Here is a 23,072-nt window from a genome sequence, read left to right as displayed (position 1 = left end):
TCACAGCTTCATCATATGCTCAGAACTTATGCCTTGAAGCACTTAGAATGTAAATAATATGGAATGCTGCAATTTCAGTCCGTGCTTTCCCCCTCCTCATCCCTCTTCCCTAATATTTTTCTGTGAAAACATCCAAAAATCTTATCAATTTGAGGACAGAAAAGTATTGCCAGAAATACTGCATTTTCAAGCTCCAACTAGGATGGACTGAATGTATTTTTTAAAGTTGTTGCTAGTATAAATTCATGAAAATCAAAATGCTCTGATGACTTTATGCATAAAGTCCTACAACTGCTTAGCCTTCATCAATGATGCATGAGCTAACTTTGCGTGCTGAAACCTCACAAATTATAATATGAACATAAAAGTAATTTCTGTTCTGTTTCTAGATTTTTTTGTTTAAGTCTAGATCTGCTCCATTTAATTTCCAGGGTCTTAGTGAGAGTGGGAAGTGGTCTGCTCATGAACTTGCTTGTTACGCTGTAAATCAATCTCCTGACTTGGATAGAGCTGCACATTTTCTAAGTGACCCAATCCTAATATCTTGCGGTCTTCAACTATCTTTCTGTGGAAATAATGAAAAAGTAGAATGCAAGATTTCCTTCTTTAAAAGTATGGTTTCTGTGTGTTTTATTTAGAAGACCTGGCAGTCAGTATTTTCCTTGGTATCTTCTCACAGTGTAAGTTCTTTGGGACAAGGAGACTGATTTTTGTTTGGCAAAGTCATATATGGTTTCAGTACTAAGTAATAATGAATAAAATGTTTAAAAGAGCCTTCCTTTCCAGCTTCTATCTTATTTCCTAGGCATCTGCTATTCAGTCCTAGAGAAAATCTTTTCTGTGCCTGTACTCTTTTTTGGAAGTATTAGAATATTCATATTTCAGATTATAAAGCTCTTCATCATATCCATCTTAGATCTGGTTTTCCCTGAAATAGCTATAGTATATTCTATCCCATCTTTTCTTTTAATTTTCAACTCCTTTTATTAACATTTTAGTTGTTTGATAGTCTAATTGTTTAGTTGGTTTGCTATTGCTAATTCCAGTAGGTATTAATACATTGCTGTGTGTAGATAAAGATATCATTGAAAACTAGTAGAGAAAAAATTGAAAACACTGGATTATGTGTTGAAAAACAAAAAGACTAAAAAAAAGCCGTGAATGAAGTTTTGCATGTATCTCCTTCAGATGTCTTATACAGACCTCCTACTTACCTGTAATTAACACTTCCATGATTCCCAAATAAAAACAAAAGTGTCAGAGATCCAGTAAACATCAAAATTAGAAGTAAATATGGTGCGAAACTATTATATCATCTATTACATGGAATAAAATTACATTCTACATCAATACAGGATCCACTGAAATAACAAACACAATTATTTCCTGAATTCTCCGAAGGCAACTGCAAATTGAGCTTGTGTTCAAAATGAAGAATTAAAATAGCTGCATCAAATAATTAGAGGTATTCTTAAGAGTTGATTATTCAGCTCACAGCTTCCAGTGGTGCCTACCAATGCCCAAAGGGAGAGTTTGCACAAACTTCACCAGCAGTTGTTAAATGCAGGGTATGTGCTTGCGTTGTTCAGCTGTTTGCGGAGAGGGTGCAACAGTTACCTTTAGTTATTAAAACGGGCTGTTGATTCACTTTTTTTTACACATTCATTCACATTCATTTTAAATGGGACATAGGTACTTATCTCTCTTAAGCTTCTTTGAAAGTACTCACCCTTCAGTTATAGGTAGTGTTAGGTCCACATTACTGAATTCTTTCTGCAAAGTCTAGTTATCATCTAGATTACCTAGAGTGTCGTTAGATCTAGCCTTGGGAATTTTGCTTAATAACAAATGTTGATTTGTGCCTTCTAATTTAGAAGTCCTACACATTCTTGAACACTTAATTGTAGTATAATCATCATGCTAACAACCTCATGCCCCTCTGCAACTAATTGTACTCTACCCATATCTCACACCCTCTGACTTGCCAGTGCAGTATATTACACATACTTCTGGACAAACTTTGCAGTAGGATTTATATATCCTACAGCGGCTCTCATGTTCTTGGATCTTTACTGTAGTGTTTCCTGTAGACTTACTCATGTTCTCGGTCCTCAGACAGGACTGAAGCCAGCTTCATCACAGTGCTGAAGCTTATGCATACTGGTATTTTCTTTGCAGTCAACAGGACTTCTCATGCTTAAAGCTATGCACCTAAGAGCTTTGCCAGCACAGAGCCAGTATATATAACACAAAGGGAAAGAGTGTATTTTTAAACATTTCCGTATATCAAACTGATTGTTATATTTTGGATGTTGTAATTCAAGAAAGTAGCATGTAGGTATGTATCTTTTCCAAATTCAAAATAGCTTCGCTGATGACGGAGATGAGATGGGTGAAAGCAAATGCTGTGCTTCTACATAGCAGTATTGTGCACTCAGTCATGTTAGCATTTTTACATTCGCACCTCATCAAGTGCACCAATTTAGCAGAGAAATGTAAGCTATTTGAGGTCACTGCCACACTTTCATTCTGACAGTGTTCCTCCTGATGCTTGTACAGAAAAATACATGCTTCTGTCTGAATTAATTTAAACAACTATATGGTAGATTTATGCTTTTTAATGAGTCTTTCATTATTCAATCAGTAAGCATTGCAGGCTCAGTCCAGTCCTCCATCAAATAGAGCAGATTCAGTTACACTGGAAGTGCAAGAAACACTCCCCTTATCTGTTGGAGGTCACTGAAAGGATAGGCCGCACAATGCCTTCTTTCTTTTGAGCCATTATAGACAGTTATGTCTAAGCAATGTACTGCATTTAGAAGACATTAAGTTCTAGATGTGGTGTAACTTGCGTAACAAAAATCCTTATGAAAAATATTAATGAATTTATGTAGCGACCTCATTTTTATATTAGTTATTAATCTTCTAAAATAATAATGATTTCTCTATTAATAATTATCAATAAAAGCAATCTGTCAAACCTGAATTTAATAGTTTTAAAAATTATTATTCTCAGTAATTTTTATTCAAAGTCATTTTGTTGGTAAAGAATATACCATAATGGATTAACACAGGATGAAAGATAAAAATTACTAGTTTGATAATTTTTTCTGGGATTAATAAATACAATCTTAATAAATGCAAATATTTTCAGAATAAGAAATAGCTTTCAGGTGTGTTTCTTTTAGTAACCATGACAAGTGTGCAGTGTAAATGCCAGTGTTTATCTTCCTCATAGACCTATATTTAAAAATCTTCTTAAAATGAATGGTTCGCTTTCCTAAAATTAAATTAATAGGAAGCTTTCAAAAGTTTGACAAAAGGGAAAAGATACCCCATTTGCCCAAAGTTACATAAGTCAAGGTTTTATCTTTTCATCTTACTTGGAATAAGAGTCAATAGCATTTAGCTGATGAATACAAAATAGTATAATCAGAGTGTAGACAGGCCAAAACTTCATGTAGCAACATAGCTCTTTTTGTTCTAAACCAGTGGTCAGGATCACGTATGATCTATACAGATAGTTTGAAGATTTTCCCTACCCTGGAATCTGTATGAGTATTACATTTTCTTCATTGAGATGAATCCATATCAACATACTGGTGTGGAATAAATTTGTAACGAAAGGAACTCCCATATCAATCACAGAACTAATAACTCTTATTAAATGATAGTAAATAATTATTTCTACAACATCCCTACTTTTGAAAAGTGCTTGTATCCTTCTGTGGAACTGTACAGGACAGCACAGTCACTTTGTGTGACAATTAATATACTCCATTGACCTGTATTAACTTGTTGGAAGATATAACCTCATTTAAAGCATGTGAAACTTAAGGATGGACTGATTTAATGCACTTATTGTTGTCCAGGAAAACAGCTTGTGGGAAGCACACAGTTTAGGGCATGGAGCAGTCATTATTTCTGATTTTATTTGGGAGGCACAGTATACAGAGTCCTGCCATTTATAAAATATTAAGAATTTCATCCCGCTTTCATTCTCTGTATGTGAAACAGTTAATGCATGGAGAGATGCAAGCAATTTTTCTGAAAACAAAGGTAAGTGTAATCATGTAATTGAAAACTATAGGCAACGTAGAGTACAGAGCTGAGGTAATATTAGAATTAGGGATTTTTTCTGCATTTTCTTACAGTCCCTCCAATTTCAAATATGACACAAAATTGTAATTTAAATCTCTTTTCTTGAAAAGAAACATTTCCTGGCTATATAGCAGCATCTACACATTTGCTGTGGTCTGGAATTATAGGGTTATTCTTTTTGTGTGTGTTGCAGCTGGAGTCATTAAGAACACAAATTCAATTATGTTACATGTTCCTTAGTTATATGTTGCTGCTATGCAGAGCTAGCAGTTGCAACCCAAATGGTTTTGTTGTTGTTATTGTTAATACTATCAGGATAATGACCACTGCAATCATGTGTCTTCTGCTATTCAGTGATAATATAGGAATTAAAACAAAACCAAACAAATCTAATTCAGGCAAATATAAGTAAAATTCTGAGCTTTCATTGGCTTCCACATTAAAAACTACCTAGAACAGTAGGAATCTAAGTCTTCATATTATTTAGGAGAGAACTGGAAGGCATCTAATTTAATGCTTTGAAATCATTGAATGTGGCTGTTTGCTGGAGTTATGCACACTGTTGACAGATTATAATTTCATTTTAACACCATTATGGGAAGGGAGTGCCAGAGAATAAAACTGTTCTTTCTGGAAGACTGTTAACTGCATAGAGCATTTCCATGCACATGTACGTGTATATATTTGCATATATGTATACATCCACACACAATTGCACACACGTCACCAGTATTCAGTAAATAATTAAGAAATAAAGGTTATTTAAATCTAGACAATATGCATATATTTCTCTTTCTCCAATTCAAACCAACAGGCTTCTAAAAATACAGGTACATAGATATGTTGCCTTTCTTTGTGATGTCTCCTAACGTAGGTGATCCACAGTCAACTTCTAAGACACTTTGACAAGCTGTAATTCTCAATAATTGTTCTCCTCCACTTTTATTTGAAATGCCAAATGCCTCGTTTGATCTTTCTTCAACTGCCAAATGAGAACTTATTGGTACAGCTATAAAGGTAGCTGGAGAGCCTTGGCCATAGCCGTGAGCCAGGGACAGTATTATGACAGCCAGACTCCCCCACTGATAGACCCCTTTTTTGGACGTGAAATGACTTAAGGCTTGTGCACTGTAAGCTAACCCACCAGTTTTGGGACAAATGCAGAAAGGAAAGTACAGTTCTGCTTTCCTGTTGTTCTCTCAAGACTGTAATGAACTGTTGACTTGAGCTGATTGTAAAATTATAATAGTTATCATGGGATGGGAAACCAAAAGCTTCAGAGATCTATTGAAATGGCTGTATAAATAAGACATATCACTGAGAGAATGACTATTAAATCCTGTATTAATCTGGCTTGAGCTGAAAGTTTTCAGAAGGTTGAGCATGTTCTACGTGAAACTGGGAGGTCATACAACTAATAATGTGCTGTGTGATTTCTGAAAACTGAGCATTTTCCAAAAACTAAATGGGGTCAAGAGGTATACTGTGTGACAGATGGAGCAATTACATATAAAATGCAAAGAAATAGCATCAGCTTAAGCAGTAGTTGATAATTTTTTGCTGCCATTAGAGGCTTCAGAACAGATACCTAAAATGCAAGCACTGGTAAGCTGCATGCATGGGACCTGACTACATTACATATATATGATACGTATTATCCAAATGGAGGAAGATGTAGCATAAATTATGAATACATCTGGGAAGACTTGCAACCCCAGAAAATCTGTTTCTGAATGATATTTTTCATCATTATCAAAGGAAATGTGAGCCAGAAACTGTGCTTACAGTGGGATGACTTCTTCATTTGTGATAGATGTATCCATGGCATCAAGAATGAATCTGGGAATACAAGATGACTTTACATCCATAGATAAATTAAATCAAGTATTTTTTAAAAGTTAATTAGCACATGGGTCAGTGTTTCAGAATGAAAACCTTTTAAAAAGAGATGCTTACTGAATTAAAGTTTACAACTGCACTACACAGAGAGCTTCTTAGGGAGCAAAAAAGTAGCCCACATGAAACCCTGCTTTATTACAGCTACATTGATTGGCACTAGTTTGGAAATGGCTCATATATGCCTACATTATTCTGTATTTGAACTGTCACACTATATCCTAAAAAAAACCCCAAAACATTTTCTGGCGAGCAAAAATCCTTTGCAAAAGAGGTTTGACACAGTTCAGTAAGGAATTATGGCATGGCTTTTTCACTCAGCGATGAATGGAATTGTAGGACAAATGAAAAGAGGTCACCTGGAATTTAATATGTACATTATGAAGTCACATCTTCTTCTAGTTGTCATTAACAGTACGGCCTCTTAGAACTTTCTAAAACATGAACTTTTATACAAATGTAATCTGCAGTAGAACTACGATATCTGCAACATATTTAATTTGTGTAATTAAATAGTTCTTGGCCTTGACCATTCAGAAAATTATTTCCTATCCTATTAACATTTTGAAATATTTTTCTTTGGTACTTTTCATCAGCATGAAAAGTGAAACACAAGCTTTGCAAACCAAGAACTCCAGTCAAACCCTAGGTTGGTTAATAGAGATACTCCTGGAATTCAGTCTTTAATGTGCTAGATCACCACTGCTATGTGTCCTCCTCTCTGCTCTACTGCTGGTTCCAGAATTGACGTTAAGATTTACCATTTATGTTTCAAGTTGGATGAATGAGTAAACACTTCTTAGACTGCAGAAGGGCCAATCCTATTAATCCAGTGATAATGTTAGTTTGGTGTATGGGAATCCAAAGCTAAAATTGGTGCTCCTCTGATTTTTATATATATGAGGAAGAAAAATGCCCCAACCCTGAACACCCCCAAAAGAAGTCCCAAAGCAGAGGGAAGCGCTGATCTGTGGCACAAGTAGTCAATGCAGGCAGGGAATTCTCCTGACCCACGGGAGAATCTGAGTCACATTTCCATTCTGTCTCCTAGATTAACAACTTGAAGCACAACCTTAAGCTAACCTTAGACTAATAGCAAGTCTTTTTTTTTCTTATGACAGGGAATATCATCTTACAGAAGTTTCAGGACAAATGAATCAACATTTTTAACAAAAAACAGACAACATGTTTGGAAAATTCCAATTTTCCTCTCTGTATGAGATAATATGTTTCTGGAAGCTACTATAATATGTTTCTGGTTTTGGCGCTACTGAAGTAATTCCAACAATAAAACTTCTGTTGTCCTCAAGCAGTTCCATACCAACATTATTACCCATATGGTTTATATCAGAAATAGTGTGGCCAGTAGGATTAGGGAAGTGATTATCCCCATGTACTCAGCACTGATGAGGCCACACTTCGAAAACTGTCTTCAGTTTTGGGCCCCTCCCTACAAGAAAACCATTGAGGTGTTGGAGCGTGTCCAGAGAAGGACAATGAAGCTGGTGAAGGGTCTGGAGCACAAGTCTTATGAGGAGCGGCTGAGGGAACTGGGGTTGTTTAGCCTGGAGAAAAGGAGACTGAGGGGAGACCTTATCGCTCTCTACAACTACCTGAAAGGGGGTTGTAGCAAGGTGGGTGTTGGTCTCTTTTCCCAAGTAGCAAGAGATAGGATGAGAGGAAACATCCTCAAATTGTGCCAGGCAGGTTTAGTTTGGGTATTAGGAAAAATTTCTTCACTGGAAGGGTTGTCAGGCATTGGAACAAGCTGCCCAGGGAAGTGGTTGAGTCCCCATCCCTGGAGGTATTTAAAAGATGTGTAGGTGTGGTGCTTAGAGACATGATTTAGTGGTGAATTTGTGTTAGGTTAACAGTTGGACTCGATGATCTTAAAGGTGTTTTCCAAATGATTCTATGCTTCTATGATTCTATGGTTAGTATCCGCAGTATGAAAAAAACCCAATGTGGTAGGAACACAGAAACCCAGACTGAGAACTCATTAATGTAATCCATTTTATCAGATCTCAAAATGAATTTAAAAACCCCTCAAATCCAAGAACTTAGTTGTAAAAATATATTTCAGTTACCAATAGACAAATAAATGATCGTGCCGCAACACATAGGAGAAACAGCATTCCCGCTCACATTGCAATTAAATACATTTTAGAATTAGATTAAGTTGTTCTGAAAATTGGTTACTCCATGATTTCTTCAAGCTGTGAAGATTGAAGAAAGAAATAAAGAATGTTCCAAATATTGCCTATAACCTTATGTTGCATACCTGTGTTATGTGACATTTGTGTCTCATCACATCTAGTAGCATGGTGTGATGACATTTTCTAAATTCTCATTACACTTGGATTGTTCTTTCTGAAGTACACTGAACCAGAATCACTTCAGACAGCACATTAGAGAGAAAATCCTTGCAATATGCTACTGATATATATTGATGATTTGCGGGGGGCATAGTAGTTTAACTAAAACATTTTGGGACACATCTACTTCCTTCACTCAAGATACTTTAAATATGGATTACAGTCTAAATCATTGCACAGACAGTTCTTGTCTAAAGGCACTGTATATATGTGGTCACACTGATTTTGTTATTTTTCAATGCATAGGAATGATATGTGGTAGTTGATTTCATATTTAGCATACAATGATCTTTTTTTTTTTATCAAACAATTACAAGACTACCTCACTGGGTTCAATCTTCATAGGGCTAAAACTAATTTGGAAAAGTATTTAAAAAAAAGGGGCAAACCTTGGATGGTAACTGAGATTTAGAGCCTGGATCTAACATTTCTCAAATAAATTGATAGTTTAGAGAACATCTGTATTTCATTGACAGTGATATTTTACCTAGTTAATTATGTACTGGATACATATAATTGAATGCACTCGTATACTACATATACAACTTGTGTACAACTGCATTGAAGATGCAGGCTTTGTGTGGAGATGGAGTCTCAGCCACTGCTTTTCACATTTTGACTCACTAGCACCATCACTGCATGTATAATGGCAGTGTTTCTAGAAAATTTCTATAGAAAATCTATATTCCGTCTGCATCAAGAAGACAGTGTACAGAATATTAAATGTATATAGTAACAAATCTTAAGTACTTTAGTAACAACTAACCACATTCTGTCTTACAATCATGGACTGAGATTTACTTGAAACATTGATTTTTGAGGGATATAAGGACATTTTAAACAGTAGAATAAAAGGAAGTAATGAAATAGTTATTTTAGCTAAATATGATGTCTCTGTGACATATTCAGACTCCATACACAAACTCATACATAAACAAGTTAATATACTATACTGTTCTTTTCCAGTATGGCTTGAAAACACACTTCCAAATAAAGACAATTCAGGAAAAAATGGTTAGACTGGTGACTTAGACCATTTTATTTGTTTAGTAGCCGTAGTTTATTTCTAAACTGAATTAGAAATTGAGTTTCCTATTCATGTTTCACTCTTTACAAGTAACCCTTTACATTACAGAGGGCTACTTGTTACAGGAGCAAGCACAGTATAAGGAAACGTTGCATGCAAGAATAGCTTGGTGTAATTTTTTTTTGGTCAGAAACCAGAAGTATTGCTCAAGGAGAGACAGAAAACTATGTTTATTTCCTCTTGCTCCCCATAAGCACAGGCTATGGCATGTATAGACATGTGTGTGTATGTGTGTCTGTGTGTGTGTGTGCGCATGTATACACCTCAAAAGTATTTTGAGAAAGCATATTGAATACAATTTATAATGTATTCTTTCCTAAATCTTCTAATAAATAACTGGAAGTTCTTTATCATGGTAAGTAACTGTTCTCAGTTAATTTCTAGGTTTTTCTAAAGAGCATGAAATATGATATAATATGAGCCAAGGCTACTTTTGGACCAATTTCATGTCTGGGATTGACTCAACTCTGTTTCACCTTTGTTTACAGTCTGTTGTTTTAAATATATTTTTGCTCATATGGGAAGCAAGATTAAATTTTAAGGAGGTCTTTATGGTTTGTCTTGGTCCATTCAAGTTGTGTAAGACTCAATGGTAATTTTATTTGCATTAGTTCCATCTAAAATTCAGGTTGTCGCTAATTCTTAATAAATCCTGATGAGGATGAATAAAATGTTAAGTCATTGAAGATAGTGACTGAAGGCATTATTTCTTCAAGGTTACAGAACAGAATGAAATAAATTACATTTCTTATGTAGAAACAATAATTTGCTAAATTTTTAATATACTTTTTTGGTTTATATTATTCTTTTTTAATAGCTTATTAATTTTGTTTTTGCAGAAATCACTTTTAACTGAAGTAACTGCATTGTCACAGAATAAGATACATTTTTTCAAATATTTTCAATTTGTTCTTCTTGACATTTTATGTTTGTGTGCAGTTTGCATCTTTTTTGTTTTTCAATTTCAAATGTAACAGATTTTGACATTTTTGTTACATTTTCCTTTTTTTGTACTAGTGGTTTTTTTTATATTTTTGAGAACCTACTGTTTTTGAATTCTCTTTTTTCCCTTTATTCTCCTCCTCACTATGATCCCAGGAGCCAACACAAAGAAAAGCGCAGATGATATAACCAGTAATGATCGTGGTGAAGATGAAGGTATTTTTTGTTTTTTCAAAGTTCGACCCTGATGCATGAACATAAACTTTTTAATTTTTATAATAATAATAATTGTTATTGTTATTGCTGTTATTTCAACATGATTTTTAGTCCCTTATTTGCAGAAGCACACTTCAACGTGCTTCTTTATTTTCTTCTTTAGAAATTCCTTTCATTGTTTTTCTTTTTAAAATCCAAATTAGCATATAGATGACTGCAGTTCCCCTGTGACATAGGTGTAAAGGTTATTCCCAAATAATTGTGAAGTGAGTAACATAAATATTATTTGAAACCACATACTTTTTCCCCCCTGTTCTTTCTTAGGTTGAGAAAATGGAATTTAAAAACATGCATGTGCTCTTTTCCCTCCTACACATTTTGAAAATTCACCTGTTTGAAATTCATAAAAAATATCACATATATCCTTCCTTTCACTTCCACTGTTTCCCCAGTGCACATGCTGTACATTGACGCAGTTGAATTATGTTTTGTCTTTGCTATTTTTATTTACTTTTTTTTTTTTCCTCACAGGATGTGGTTTATTTCAGGACACAAAAATAAAAGAAGTTGTTGATGTTGCTTTATTGTTTTTTCCTGTAACCAGCTAGACTCTGAGATACATTCGTTCTGACTCTGAACACATTCTCACTGAAATAAATTACTATAATTTTCATTGACTTTTCTCAGAGTTGGACTGGATTCCCTGAAAGGAAATGTTAAAGTTCACAGTGAAGTAGCCCAAAATTTTTACAAGGAAATACTTTTTTCTTGTCTTGGCACAGCAAAGTTATTTAGGATGCACCAAAATAGAAAGACATAATGAAATCTTCCTCTATTCTCACCCTTCCTTTTCATTAAAGTTACACTGACAGTTTATTTTATATATTTACCAAATTAAGAAAAATATTTTCAAATTAATTGAGAAGATAACAACCTTGGGTAGTTTATTGGTCTGTTTCTGGAGCAATGTGTTTCTTATTCGTCTCATGCTTGGCCAATCCGAAGTGTTATTCCATGTCTTCTTTCCTGAGTTCTTCTATCTGACAACAGTTCAAATAACTCTGAAACATTTGTCCTCTCTATTCCCCTTAGAATCATGCATACTGCAGTGAGGACAATATCTCCTCTTTTCCTGGGAGATTAGCTCAATTGTAGCTACTCTATCTATATATAAAATACGATAAAAAAAAATCTCTGGTCTTTGAGTCACACTACTGTACCACCTTCATTGCTGAATTACACTATTTCTTACAACACAAAAATGTTGTGCAGAATACTCCAAAATTACTGTTATTTTCTGAATATCACCTTCCTATTTCTGAGCAAAATGCGATTTTTTAAAATTATAGTATCATCATTTGCTATGCCGAATTCTGTAGTTAATTTTAAAGCAAAAGATAAGTAACAAGCAAAACCAAAATTGCTTTAAAAACTTAAGACAGATGTTGGTTTATAAATACATTATTATTCAGACTTCTTAAAACTTCACAAAACGTTACGGTTTCATGATTAACAAGGGCATTCACTTTAGATCTAAACACATAAAACATGGAGCTCATTTGCTTTATGTTGAAGCTAATCATGTTCCCATTGAAGGGGAAGAGGAAACCTCCCATTGACTTCAGCAGGGAAAGATTCAACCCTGAGGTAGAACTATGTAATAAGGAAAGACTAAATACAACGAATCATGACATGAGACTTTGGAGAGAGAAGGGAAATGTAATTCAGTAACACAAAAAATTGTGTTAAATAATTGTTGCTTTCATTTTTTGAGGGCTTAGCTGAGCCTTCACAGAAGAAAAACAGTCATGTATTTTGCTGAAAATGCTGAGAATTAAAAAAATACATCCACTAGAATGTACCTCATTGCTTTAAATGATATGTTTAATGGCTGCACTCTTACAGTCACAACAATTGAAAAGATCTTATCACAGAAACTTTTGTTCTGCTGCTCAAGTACAACACATAAATACAACATGTAAAGTATGTATCTTTTTATGTAAAGAAGGCAGATTCTACGAGAAGCCTTAAACTCTGACAACTAGACAGGTGTACATTGGAGCCTGAACATATGTTCCTTGCACTCAGCTGACAATTTTTGATATTTAGGGTAGTGCATACACATGAGTAAAGTAAAAGTGGGCCATAGGAATATGACCAGTCATAATTTACCTTTAAATATGCTCAAATTAATTCCATGTATACAAATTATTATGTATGTGATGTCTCATTGCTGATCAGATTTTTGGTATCTTAGAGTATTTCCTAACAAACCTGAGGAGAGGGAAGAGTTTTGGAAGGCTTTCAAACCCAGGTTCCCTACCTCTAGGTATTTAGCTCAGCTTTTTCTTCCTCCACTTCCCTTTTCCACTGTTTTCCAGGATATGCTTATCCTACCCTAAAGACAACACAGGTTTGTTGTTGTTTTTTTTTTAATCCTGATTGAAAAGTCAGAGACTCTGCTTTCCCTTGTATGTTGTACTATATGATTGAATATATCATATTCTATATGAATTGATATTATATGATTGAATATATCCTATTCCACATGCAGATACACGGCATTATTTGTAAAAGGTGTATATATCTAATGGCAACTTTCTGAATTGCCCTCTGCTTTTTAAAGGAGCTTAGCCCCTGTTCCCACTGTTACTGCAGAGAAGCTAAGTTCCTAATTTAGGTAGTCTGAACCATCCCTGGGGTCAGGAGCCTAACTTTTTGGTTATTAGAGAAAGAGATATGGATCCAGTCCTAAATATACCCCAAATCATTGTTTAGTGCATCTTTATAACTCACTCCAAAGTATGTAAATATTACTACCAATTGCATTTAACTTTCTTTTAGAAATACCCAGCTGTTTATCTGTTTGAAAGTAGTCAAGAACTTTTCTGTGTATACAAAAGATCAGCCATACCATTAAGTAGCATTAATTCAAGGCTTAGCTACCATGACAAGGAAAAGTACAACACAAAAGACATTGTTTACTTTAGATACAAAAAATCTGGGCCATGAATTCACAGAAATTCTCTTTGTTTGTTAACTCCTAGGATATTTGAAAGAAGGAACAGTTTACTATGTTTACTTCTATCAGAACAATTTGATTTTGTGATATTATCCCTTACCGAACTATTGGGAATATAATTTCAACAATTATGTCTCAGTGAGAAATGGGAAAGTATGGATCATTATTGTAATTTTATTAATAGATGTACAGATATTTCTAAATTGGCATATACTTGAATCAGAATATTCTAAAAAAAGACAAGATTATTCCATAATTTGATTTTTCTCTAGGCTTTTAGACATTTATATTCAAATTAAATTCCTTGTAATATTGAAGGCATTTCAAGTGTTCTGAGAACGTTTCAAAGGAAACAGTATTTGAAGTAACCAAAAGAGATATTCAAACCATAAATATTAGGCTTGTAGAATGATTCTGAACTGTGTAAGCTAGTTGATTAAATTGGTAGTGATGACATTGAAAACATAGGAAATAATTAAGAATATTTTTAGCATGTTATAAATTGCTAATGCCATATTTCCTTTTTTTTTTTTTATTACTTTATTCTGTTTTCCTTACTTGAATTTTTTCAGACATTCATGATCAGAACAGCAAGAAGCCCGTTATGGTCTACATCCATGGTGGATCTTACATGGAGGGTACTGGCAATATGATTGATGGCAGCATTCTTGCAAGTTATGGAAATGTCATTGTTGTCACTCTCAATTACAGGCTGGGTGTTTTAGGTAAGTGACTCTTTTCTTCATCACCAATGGCAGAGAAATATTTTATTGTTTAATTTATCTATCAATCGATCATCGATCCTTGGGTCAGTTTTGTTTTTAAAACAGAAATTTCTTGCTGTTTGATAGTTTGACTGTATTATATTCATTTTGAATTCTGTTCAATATTTTATGGAAACTGGGCTAGGCTACATGTCCCCTTCTTTTTGACAGCTGCCTTCACAAAAATGGCTGGATATTTATAATTATGTTAGTGCTGGTTTATGTTAAATATGTCATATCATATTTGCTCTTGGCTCAGTGATTTAATAAGTTTTGATAACTTGTATCTTTTTCTCATTAAAATCTTCTCAATTCCATGTAAATAAAATAAAAAGAAAAAAATCAATCAAGAATGAGTACTCTCCAGTTTCAAAACAGTTGGTAATGGTAGAAAGAGGGAAAATGTTACTATTTATCTGTATTATTTTTGGGTGCAAATTGTTATTTAGGGCAGAAGATGTAGAGGTAATACAGACAAAACAGGCTATATACACTGATGTAATTTAAGGTAATATGGAGTCAAGGGGTTTCAAGGACTAATGTAAAATTATCTTCCTAAATATAAGGAACTCCATAATAATGAATTATAATATTGAGAGAAATTAATACTTCTGTCTTTCAAATGGAACAAGAGCTGCATCTTCTTGACATTTATAAATATTCTCCTGTCAGCATTAGTTTGAATAACAAAATAATCTTAGATCCATGACAACAGACCAAAAATCTTTTCTTTGAGGTACGTTAAATTCTTTTCCTTTCAGTCTGTATTGAGTCATTAACTGCAGTAGATAGAAAATCTATTAGGACTGCACAGATAATCACTGGATGATACTAGCCAGACAAATCATAGAATCATAGAATGATTTGGGTTGGAAGGCACCTTCCAAGATCATCCAGTCCAACCCACCTGCTACGGGCAGGGTCATCTTTTACTAGATAAGATTGCTCTAAGCTCCATCCAACCTGACCTTGAACACTTCCAATGATGGGGCATCCACAGCGTCTCTGGGCAACCTGTTCCAGTGTCTCACCACCCTCATCATAAACAATTTCTTCCTTCTATCCAAACTAAATCTACACTCTTTCAGTTTAAAACCACTGCCCATTGTCCTGTCACTACAGGCCCTGGTAAAAAGTCTCTCTCCATCTTTCTTATAAGCCCCCTTTATAGATTGAAAGGCCACAATAAGGTCTCCCAGGAGCCTTCTCTTCCCCAGGCTCACAACCCCAAGTCAGCCTTTCTTCATAATAGAGGTATTCCTCTAGAGCCTTCTGACCATTTTCATGGCCCTCCTTTGGAACTGCTTGAACAGGTCGATGTCTTTCTTGTACTGGGGACCCCAGAACTGGATGCAGTAGTCCAGGTGGTGTCTCACGAGAGTGGAGGGGAAGAATCACCTCCCTCGACCTGCTGGCCATGCTTGTTTTTATGCAGACCAGGATACGATTGGCTTTCTGGGCTGCAAGTGCACATTACTGGTTCATGTCCAATACTTTCATCCACCAGTATCCCCAAGCCATTCTCTGCAGGGCTGCTTTCAATCCATTCATCTCTCAGTCTATATTGATACTGGGGATTGCCCTGACCCAGGTGCAGGACCTTGCACTTGGACTTGTTGAACTCCTCAAAGCTGTCAAGGTTCCTGTGGATGGCATCCTTTCCCTCTAGCACATCAGCTGCACTACTCATCTTTGTGTTGTCTGCAGAATTCCTGAGGGTGCACTCAATCACACTACCTATGTCATGAATGAAGATATTCAATAGTATTGGTCCCAGTGTAGACCCTTAAGGGACACCACTCATTACTGGTTTCCACTTGGACATTGAGCCGATGACTGTAACTCTTGAGGGTGTGGCCATGCAGCCAATTCCTTATCCATCTAACAGTCCATCCATCAAACCCATATGATCCCAATTTAGCAGCAAGAATGTTGTGGGGGGCCACATCAAAGACCTTACAGAAGTCCAAATAGATGACATCAGTTGCTAGAAGGCCACTAGATTAATCAGGCGTGATTTACTCTTGGTGAAGCCAAGTTGGCTGTCTCTAATCACCTCCCTGTCTTCTGTATGTTTTGACATGTCTTCCAGAAGGATCCGTTCCATAATCTTACCAAGCACAGATGTGAGGCTGACTTGTCGGTAGTTCCCAGGGTACTCCTTATTACTCTTTTTAAAGTCACTGCAGCCTAGGCCACCACGAGTCTTGACCACTCTTATTAGTTTATCTGTGTTGGTAAGCACCAAGCCCCGTAATGCTTCTCCTCTGGTTGGGCTATCACCTGGATTAAGAAATTATGCTCAATGCACTCTGAGAGTCTCCTGGACTGCTTACAGCTTGCTGTGCTGCTCTTCCAGCAGATGTCAGGGTGACTGAAACTCCCCAGCAGGAGCAGAGACTGCGAGCATAATGCTTCCTGTAGTTGAAGTAAGAACGCTTCATCGACATCCTCCCCTTGATTGGATGGCCTGTAGTAAACACCAGCCACGAGGTTTCCTTTGTTGGCTTGGTGTCTAATTTTCACCCATAAGCTCTCAACCTGTTCATTGCAGTTTTTCAAAGATGGCTGTGTGTAGTCAATCCATTTTTTTATATAGAGGGTAAACCCCCCCTCCAGTTTATAGCCATTGATTGCAGCACTCTAGTTGTGTGATTCATCCCACCATGTTTCAGTGACAATGATTAAAATATAACTTTCTAGCTGCACAGTGACTTCTAGTTCCTTTTGTTTGTTACCCATGCTGCAGGCATTGGTATAGAGACACTTCAGTCGGGCTATCAACAATGTCACCTTTTTAGAGGAAAATGCCCTAATTCGTTTGGGGCATTTCATAGGTGTTCCCATTGGTTCTTAATGTACCAGCAGCCCATGGCTCTTTTCTGTTACCCAAAACTCCATACACTTTCCCTGCTAAATCTAGTTTAAAGCTCTCCTTATAAATCTGGCCAGCTTGTTGGCAAAGAGGGTCTTGCCTTACTTGGTCAGATGAATCCCATCAGCTCCCAAGAGACCTGGCTTCACAAAGGTGCATCCATGATCATAGAAGCCAAAACCCTGAGTATGGCACCAGCTACACAGCCAGGCATTCACCTGTTCAATTTGCCTGTCCCTTCCTGAACCAATTCCTGTGACTGGGAGGATAGAGGAGAACACCACCTGTGCTCCTGATCCTTCTAATATTGCTCTGAGGGGCATACAGTCTAAGTTGCCTTGTTGCATTATCAATAGACCCTACATGGAACAGTAGGAACAGATCATACTCTGTAGAGTTCATCAGGCTTGGCAGCCTCTCAGAGGTGTCATGAATGCGAGCTCCTGGTAGGCAGCGAACTTCTCTAGAAATTGTCTGGATGGCAAATGGGTGCTTTGGCTCTCAGTAGGGAATCTCAAATTTCTGGTGGCAGTTGTTCTAATGCAGGTGGGTGGATGGATCAAGTTTGCATGGTTGACTTTTCCTGGATCCTGTCTATTACTCACATGCTTTTCATTCTCCAACCCCAGAACATTGTGTCTGTTATGTAGGAGAACTTCAGGGGATGGGGAAAGGTTCTGCTTCTGCCCTGAGCAGAGACAAGGGTCCAGTCTCCTTCATCTTGTGAGTTACTTGTGTCAGACAGCTCGAGGTTGGATTCAGGCTTATCTTCTCCTTGCACAGCCTTAAGGTAGGGCTGTCACTCAGGCTGGGACAGTGCACAGTACCATGTTTCGATCTCCTGCTCACATTCCTGGATACTGCATTGCCTGTTGAGCTCCTCTGGTAACACAGCTACTTGTCCAAGTTGTTCCTCCATCTGGGCATACCTGCAGCTATCACATCCACCACTGCTTTCAGCTGCTTAGGGGGACTTCCAGATACTGGAGCTTCATGCAACCTAAAGTATGGAGAGCTATTTCAGTCCTTGGGAGGTCTGTTTGGGTGGATATGTCAGCATAGGTAGGCTGTAGTGCTTCCATTCAGGTTTCAGCCACAGCCTTGCAGTTGTAGTGGGTGGACACCACTTTCTTTCAGCATACCACAGTCGTCTTAGAGTTCTCAGAAAAAATAGCCCACTTATAAAATTATAATTCTTTTGAAAGACATTATTCTTCTAATTCTATTTCCCTGGAGACCTCAAGGTTCTGGATAGGCTTGCACAGCCATCAGCTAGCTGGGGCGACCATTGGGGCTGCAGCCTAAGCCTGTGGGTGAGCAGAACAGGCAGCAGCCCAAACACTGTCAGAGTTAGCAGCTCTTCCCTTGTGCCCTGCCACGTGAACTGCTGCACAAACAGCTGACACTGCTCCCAACCAACGCCTTCCCTGTTTGCACAGACTGTCTGCGGTGTTCCCCATGGCTGGCATTCCCCAGGGGTTGGTTATATGCAGCTTCCTGTGGTTTGAACTGGTCATCAGGACAGTTGTGACCATCCCACTCTCGCCCACCCCTCTCATGAGACCTATCTCCTGCTGGCTGGTACCTCCCCCACCAGCAGCCCAAGGGTGCTGGGGGCCCAGAAACTCCCTTAGACACCCCCCAGGTATCTCACAAGCCTCACACTGCTCTTGGCAGGAAGCAACTGCTGCTGCTGCTGCCGCCACTGCTAGCATCAGCTTCCTGAGGTTTAAACTGTGGGAACAAATCCCAGTTTGGGATCCTGGGAACGAATTGATAACAGTGATTACATATGTTTAAGAAAGTCTGGATTTTGGAAATACATCTTCATAAGTGAGGGAAAATGAAAATTGTTACAGACCCCTTACTTTACCTAACTATCCTTCACTGAGTTTGGCCTCAAGAAATATCTATACAGCCATGGAATATTTGTCAAGGTAACAGAATATAAACTATATGGGTTTCTTTTACTGCTTTCTGATATAATATAATTTTAATTATATTTAATGGAATTTGTGATCATCCTGTAACTTAGTAAAAGTCTTATGGTTTGAAAAGACCTAGGTTTAACACACAACACTGCACCTTCTGAATTTTAAAACCAGTTTTTAGCAGACACCATAAAGACAAGGTTTCCTCATCTTTTATAGGCAGAAGTCTGATTGCCTGTTGGCTATAACTGAAATACTGAAACTTCCAGTCTCAGGTTAACCAGAAAGCAGGCATCCCAGACAGAAAAAAGGCTTTACTTGTGGTAGCTGTAACATGGACACCTTCGGGGCTCTAAAACATTTTAACTGGATGATAGAGACAAATATCTTCGCCTCTATCTTTTCGTCTTGCATCTGGTTAAAATATAAACCTTTAGATTGTGCACTGAACAATATTTATCTGTAACTCCAGAATACAGAAGAACCACATTTCCTCTCTGTCTTGGAGGACTACAGAGCTGCTCTGGGAATAAGTACTTCATTTGTCTCTCTCTCTCTGTGTTCAAGTAGCACTACAGCAAAATAGCAGACAGCTTGGCCCAAGACTTTCCAACTTTTTAATTATCCCTCTCTATCCTTTGAATAAAAATACTTCTGGAATTATTCTTCCTGAGATTTCTAGACCCCCAAGGATGCATGCAGCAATAATATAGGGTTGTTGATGTTCTTTAGAAGGCCATATTTTCCCTTTGAGTATAACTTTACATTTATCAAAATATATTCCCCAGATAGAATCCTTTTGGGACATAAAATAGGAAGATTTAGCTTTTCCTTTTACTTCACTTCACTTCACTTCACTTTTACTTTACTTACTTCACTATTCAAAGTAGAGTGCTGCAGTGCTGTGTTTAACTCCTTGTGCACTTTAGGGATTGGGAGGATCCTGCCTCTGCCCAGCTCAGCATTTTCTGTTCCTACTCATACCTCACCATGGTGACAACTGAAGACACTGCTGGAGCTAGAGAAAATTGCTAACTTGTCCCAGTGCAAGGCAGTGCTCCCGTATCTTGATAAATTCAATAGTGTAACACACAGAAGTACTAAATCCTGCTGTCTCCCCACTCCCACCCCATGCTTTGAGCACTAAGATGATAGTATTTTTTATAATAAGTTTAAGTTATTCAACAATTGACTTGAATTTTCAAAATTCCCAAACTATTTAGGGAATTATTTAACTGAAATAATGGAAATTCAGCAGAGTGGGAGGATTAGGCAAAATAGATATCCTAATTCAAAGAATGTTCTGGTATTACAGAAAATGGGATGGTTTGCACGACCTGACTCACTCAGTCTAGACACTGCTCAATTCGTCCGTTATCTACATCCTTAGTCTTCATGGATATGCTTTAAGAAGTAACATCTTTCCAACCTAGATGTAAACACTGTTTTAATGCCTTTTTCAGGATTATGGTGGCAGGAAAAATACAGAAGAGAGATTTATCACTATTATTGTTTTACAGTGACATGACCTGAATTGTCTGTCTCATGGTGAGACTTCAATATGCTGAATCCCTGTGTAGCTTGTGTAACAATAAAAATTAAATCTGACAAATCAACACCTCCAAAAAAAACCCAAACCCAAAACAATAAAACCAAATCCCCAAAACACCAGCATAATTTCTTTATGCAGTTAAATTCAGTCATGGTGTTACATATTTTGAAGAAAAAAATCTTAAGCTATCTTCAATAAAGTTTTCATATTCAAATATGAACTTCGTGTTCTTGTGTGAGCTATTAAAGGCAAAACCAGAGATGAATTCTAGAAATATGAATCAGGCATTTTGGAAGCCAGAGCATTATTACAGAAAAAAAAGAAAAGGCAAAACCTGAGATGAATTCTTGAAATGTGAATCAGGTATTTTGCGAGCCAGAGTTAAATGAAACATCTACTGCAGGAAATGAGATGCACTCAGAGTTCAAAATTGTAAAATTGACTTAGCATTTCCGAGACCACTTGCAATTTAATATTTTTTTCTTCTTAGAATTCCAAATCATGCAGATAAGAATAGTCCATCTTTTATCTATCTCCCTTTTTGGCAATAAGCATCCATTTTAAGTACTCTGTCTTAACAGGCTGGACTTCCTTTTATGATATCCACATGCAGTTACAGCTCTCTATAAATGATCATATTACGCAGTGTAATATAAATCAGAGTTCAGTTTACAAGGAGGCTTAGTACTTTTGCAAGTTACTGAGAAACTTAGCTTTCTCTACTCACTGAGTGCCTGGTTTGCACGTTAAAACATCAATGCACTGAAACAGGGTGTATTGTAAATGAACTGCTTAGGATTTGACTGACCATTGTAGGTCCCTTCCAACTGAACTATATTCCATTCCATTCCATTCCGTTCCATTCCACTCCTCTTCTCCTCTCTTCTCTTCTCCTTCTCTTCTCTTCTCTTCTCTTCTCTTCTCTCTCTTCTCTTCTCTTCTCTTCTCTTCTCTTCTCTTCTCTTCTCTTCTTCTCTTCTCTTCTCTTCTCTTCTCTTCTCTTCTCTTCTCTTCTTTCTCTCTTCTCTTCTCTTTTCTCTCTCTTCTCTTCTCTTCTCTTCTCTTCTCTTCTCTTCTCTTTCTTTCTTCTTCTCTTCTTCTTCTCTTCTCTTCTCTTCTCTTCTCTTCTCTTCTCTTCTCTTCTCTTCTCTCTCTTCTCTTCTCTTCTCTTCTCTTCTCTTCTCTTCTCTTCTCTTCTCTTCTCTTCTCTTCTCTTCTCTTCTCTTCTCTTCTCTTCTCTTTTCTCTTCTCTTCTTCCCTTCTCTTCTTTCTCTTCCTTCTCCTCTCTCTCTCTCCTCTCCTCTCCTCTCCTCTCCTCTCCTCTCCTCTCCTCTCCTCTCCTCTCCTCTCCTCTCCTCTCCTCTCCTCTCCTCTCCTCTCCTCTCCTCTCCTCTCCTCTCCTCTCCTCTCCTCTCCTCTCTCCTCTCCTCTCTTCTCTTCTCTTCAGCAGTAATCAAAGCAAGTAAATAGTATATGACCTCGCTAGCCAGATTCTTTAATATTGGCAGGGTACAATAGTCTACAATATGTCAAATTTTATCTTCACTAGTGTAATTGTTGTACAGAACAACTATTTTGTGGGTATTTAAATTCAGAAATGCAGATACCTATTCCCTTTGTGCCTCCAGACAGCCCTTCTCTATCTCCAGTGCATGTGACTCCACTAGTATAGGAAACTTAAAGGTGATCTGCTGATAGAAAAGGCCAGAGGTAGATCAGTACACATGGGAATGACCCAGGAGCTGGAGCATGCTAAGTAAATCACAGTTTCATGCTTACACGAGAAAGGTGGTTTATTTAAGCTCAATTTAGCTTATAGTGACTGTTTGCATTGCTGAAGCCAATGCAGACTTCACTACATTGCCTTACCTACATCTCTAAGCTGCATGCAGAAGATTTCCTGGCCAGTTTGGTCCCTGGCCTGTCTTCTTAGATGGCCAATAATTGTGTCAGCTAATGTCAGTTGTCGTAGCTGATTTTCTACTTCAGTGGAACTCCTAAATTCCCAGCAGTGACACATAAGCGTTAATTCCATTGCTATCAACACGTTTTTGTAGACATCAAAATTATGTTCTTTGTTAATTATTTTTTGTAAATCTTATCTTTTTCTCTTATTTTAAATCTATTGTTAAGTCACAGAAATTGTGTTTGTGCAAATGCATCTGATAAACTCCATCCACATCCCATTGTTTTTGGACTGTCATGTCACTACATCTTCTGTTTCAAACATCAGAAGCAACAAGTACATAAGTTACAGTGTCATCAGAAGGTATGTGTACATTCATAGAGTTCTAACATTAGATACGTTCCT

General features: G+C 37.0%; 1 protein-coding gene across 3 annotated transcripts in view; it reads left to right on the top strand.

The window, feature by feature from the left end:
* NLGN4X (neuroligin 4 X-linked) overlaps positions 1-23,072 on the top strand; it is a 127,658-nt gene that overhangs the window by 35,456 nt on the left and 69,130 nt on the right. The window contains exons 2-3 of one of the 3 annotated variants that reach the window (XM_059816995.1): positions 10,558-10,617; positions 14,212-14,364. In XM_059816995.1, the coding sequence (XP_059672978.1) occupies positions 10,558-10,617; positions 14,212-14,364 (213 nt within the window). Of the gene's footprint in view, positions 1-10,546; positions 10,618-14,211; positions 14,365-23,072 lie in introns of all 3 variants that reach the window. The other 2 variants (XM_059817010.1, XM_059817002.1) reach the window with 2 other exon arrangements.

The sequence above is a fragment of the Gavia stellata genome, chromosome 1 (genome assembly GCF_030936135.1).
Source record: "Gavia stellata isolate bGavSte3 chromosome 1, bGavSte3.hap2, whole genome shotgun sequence".
Taxonomy (NCBI): domain Eukaryota; kingdom Metazoa; phylum Chordata; class Aves; order Gaviiformes; family Gaviidae; genus Gavia; species Gavia stellata.
The sequence above is the reverse complement of the archived record's forward strand: the minus strand, read 5'-3'. Positions and strand labels throughout refer to the sequence as shown.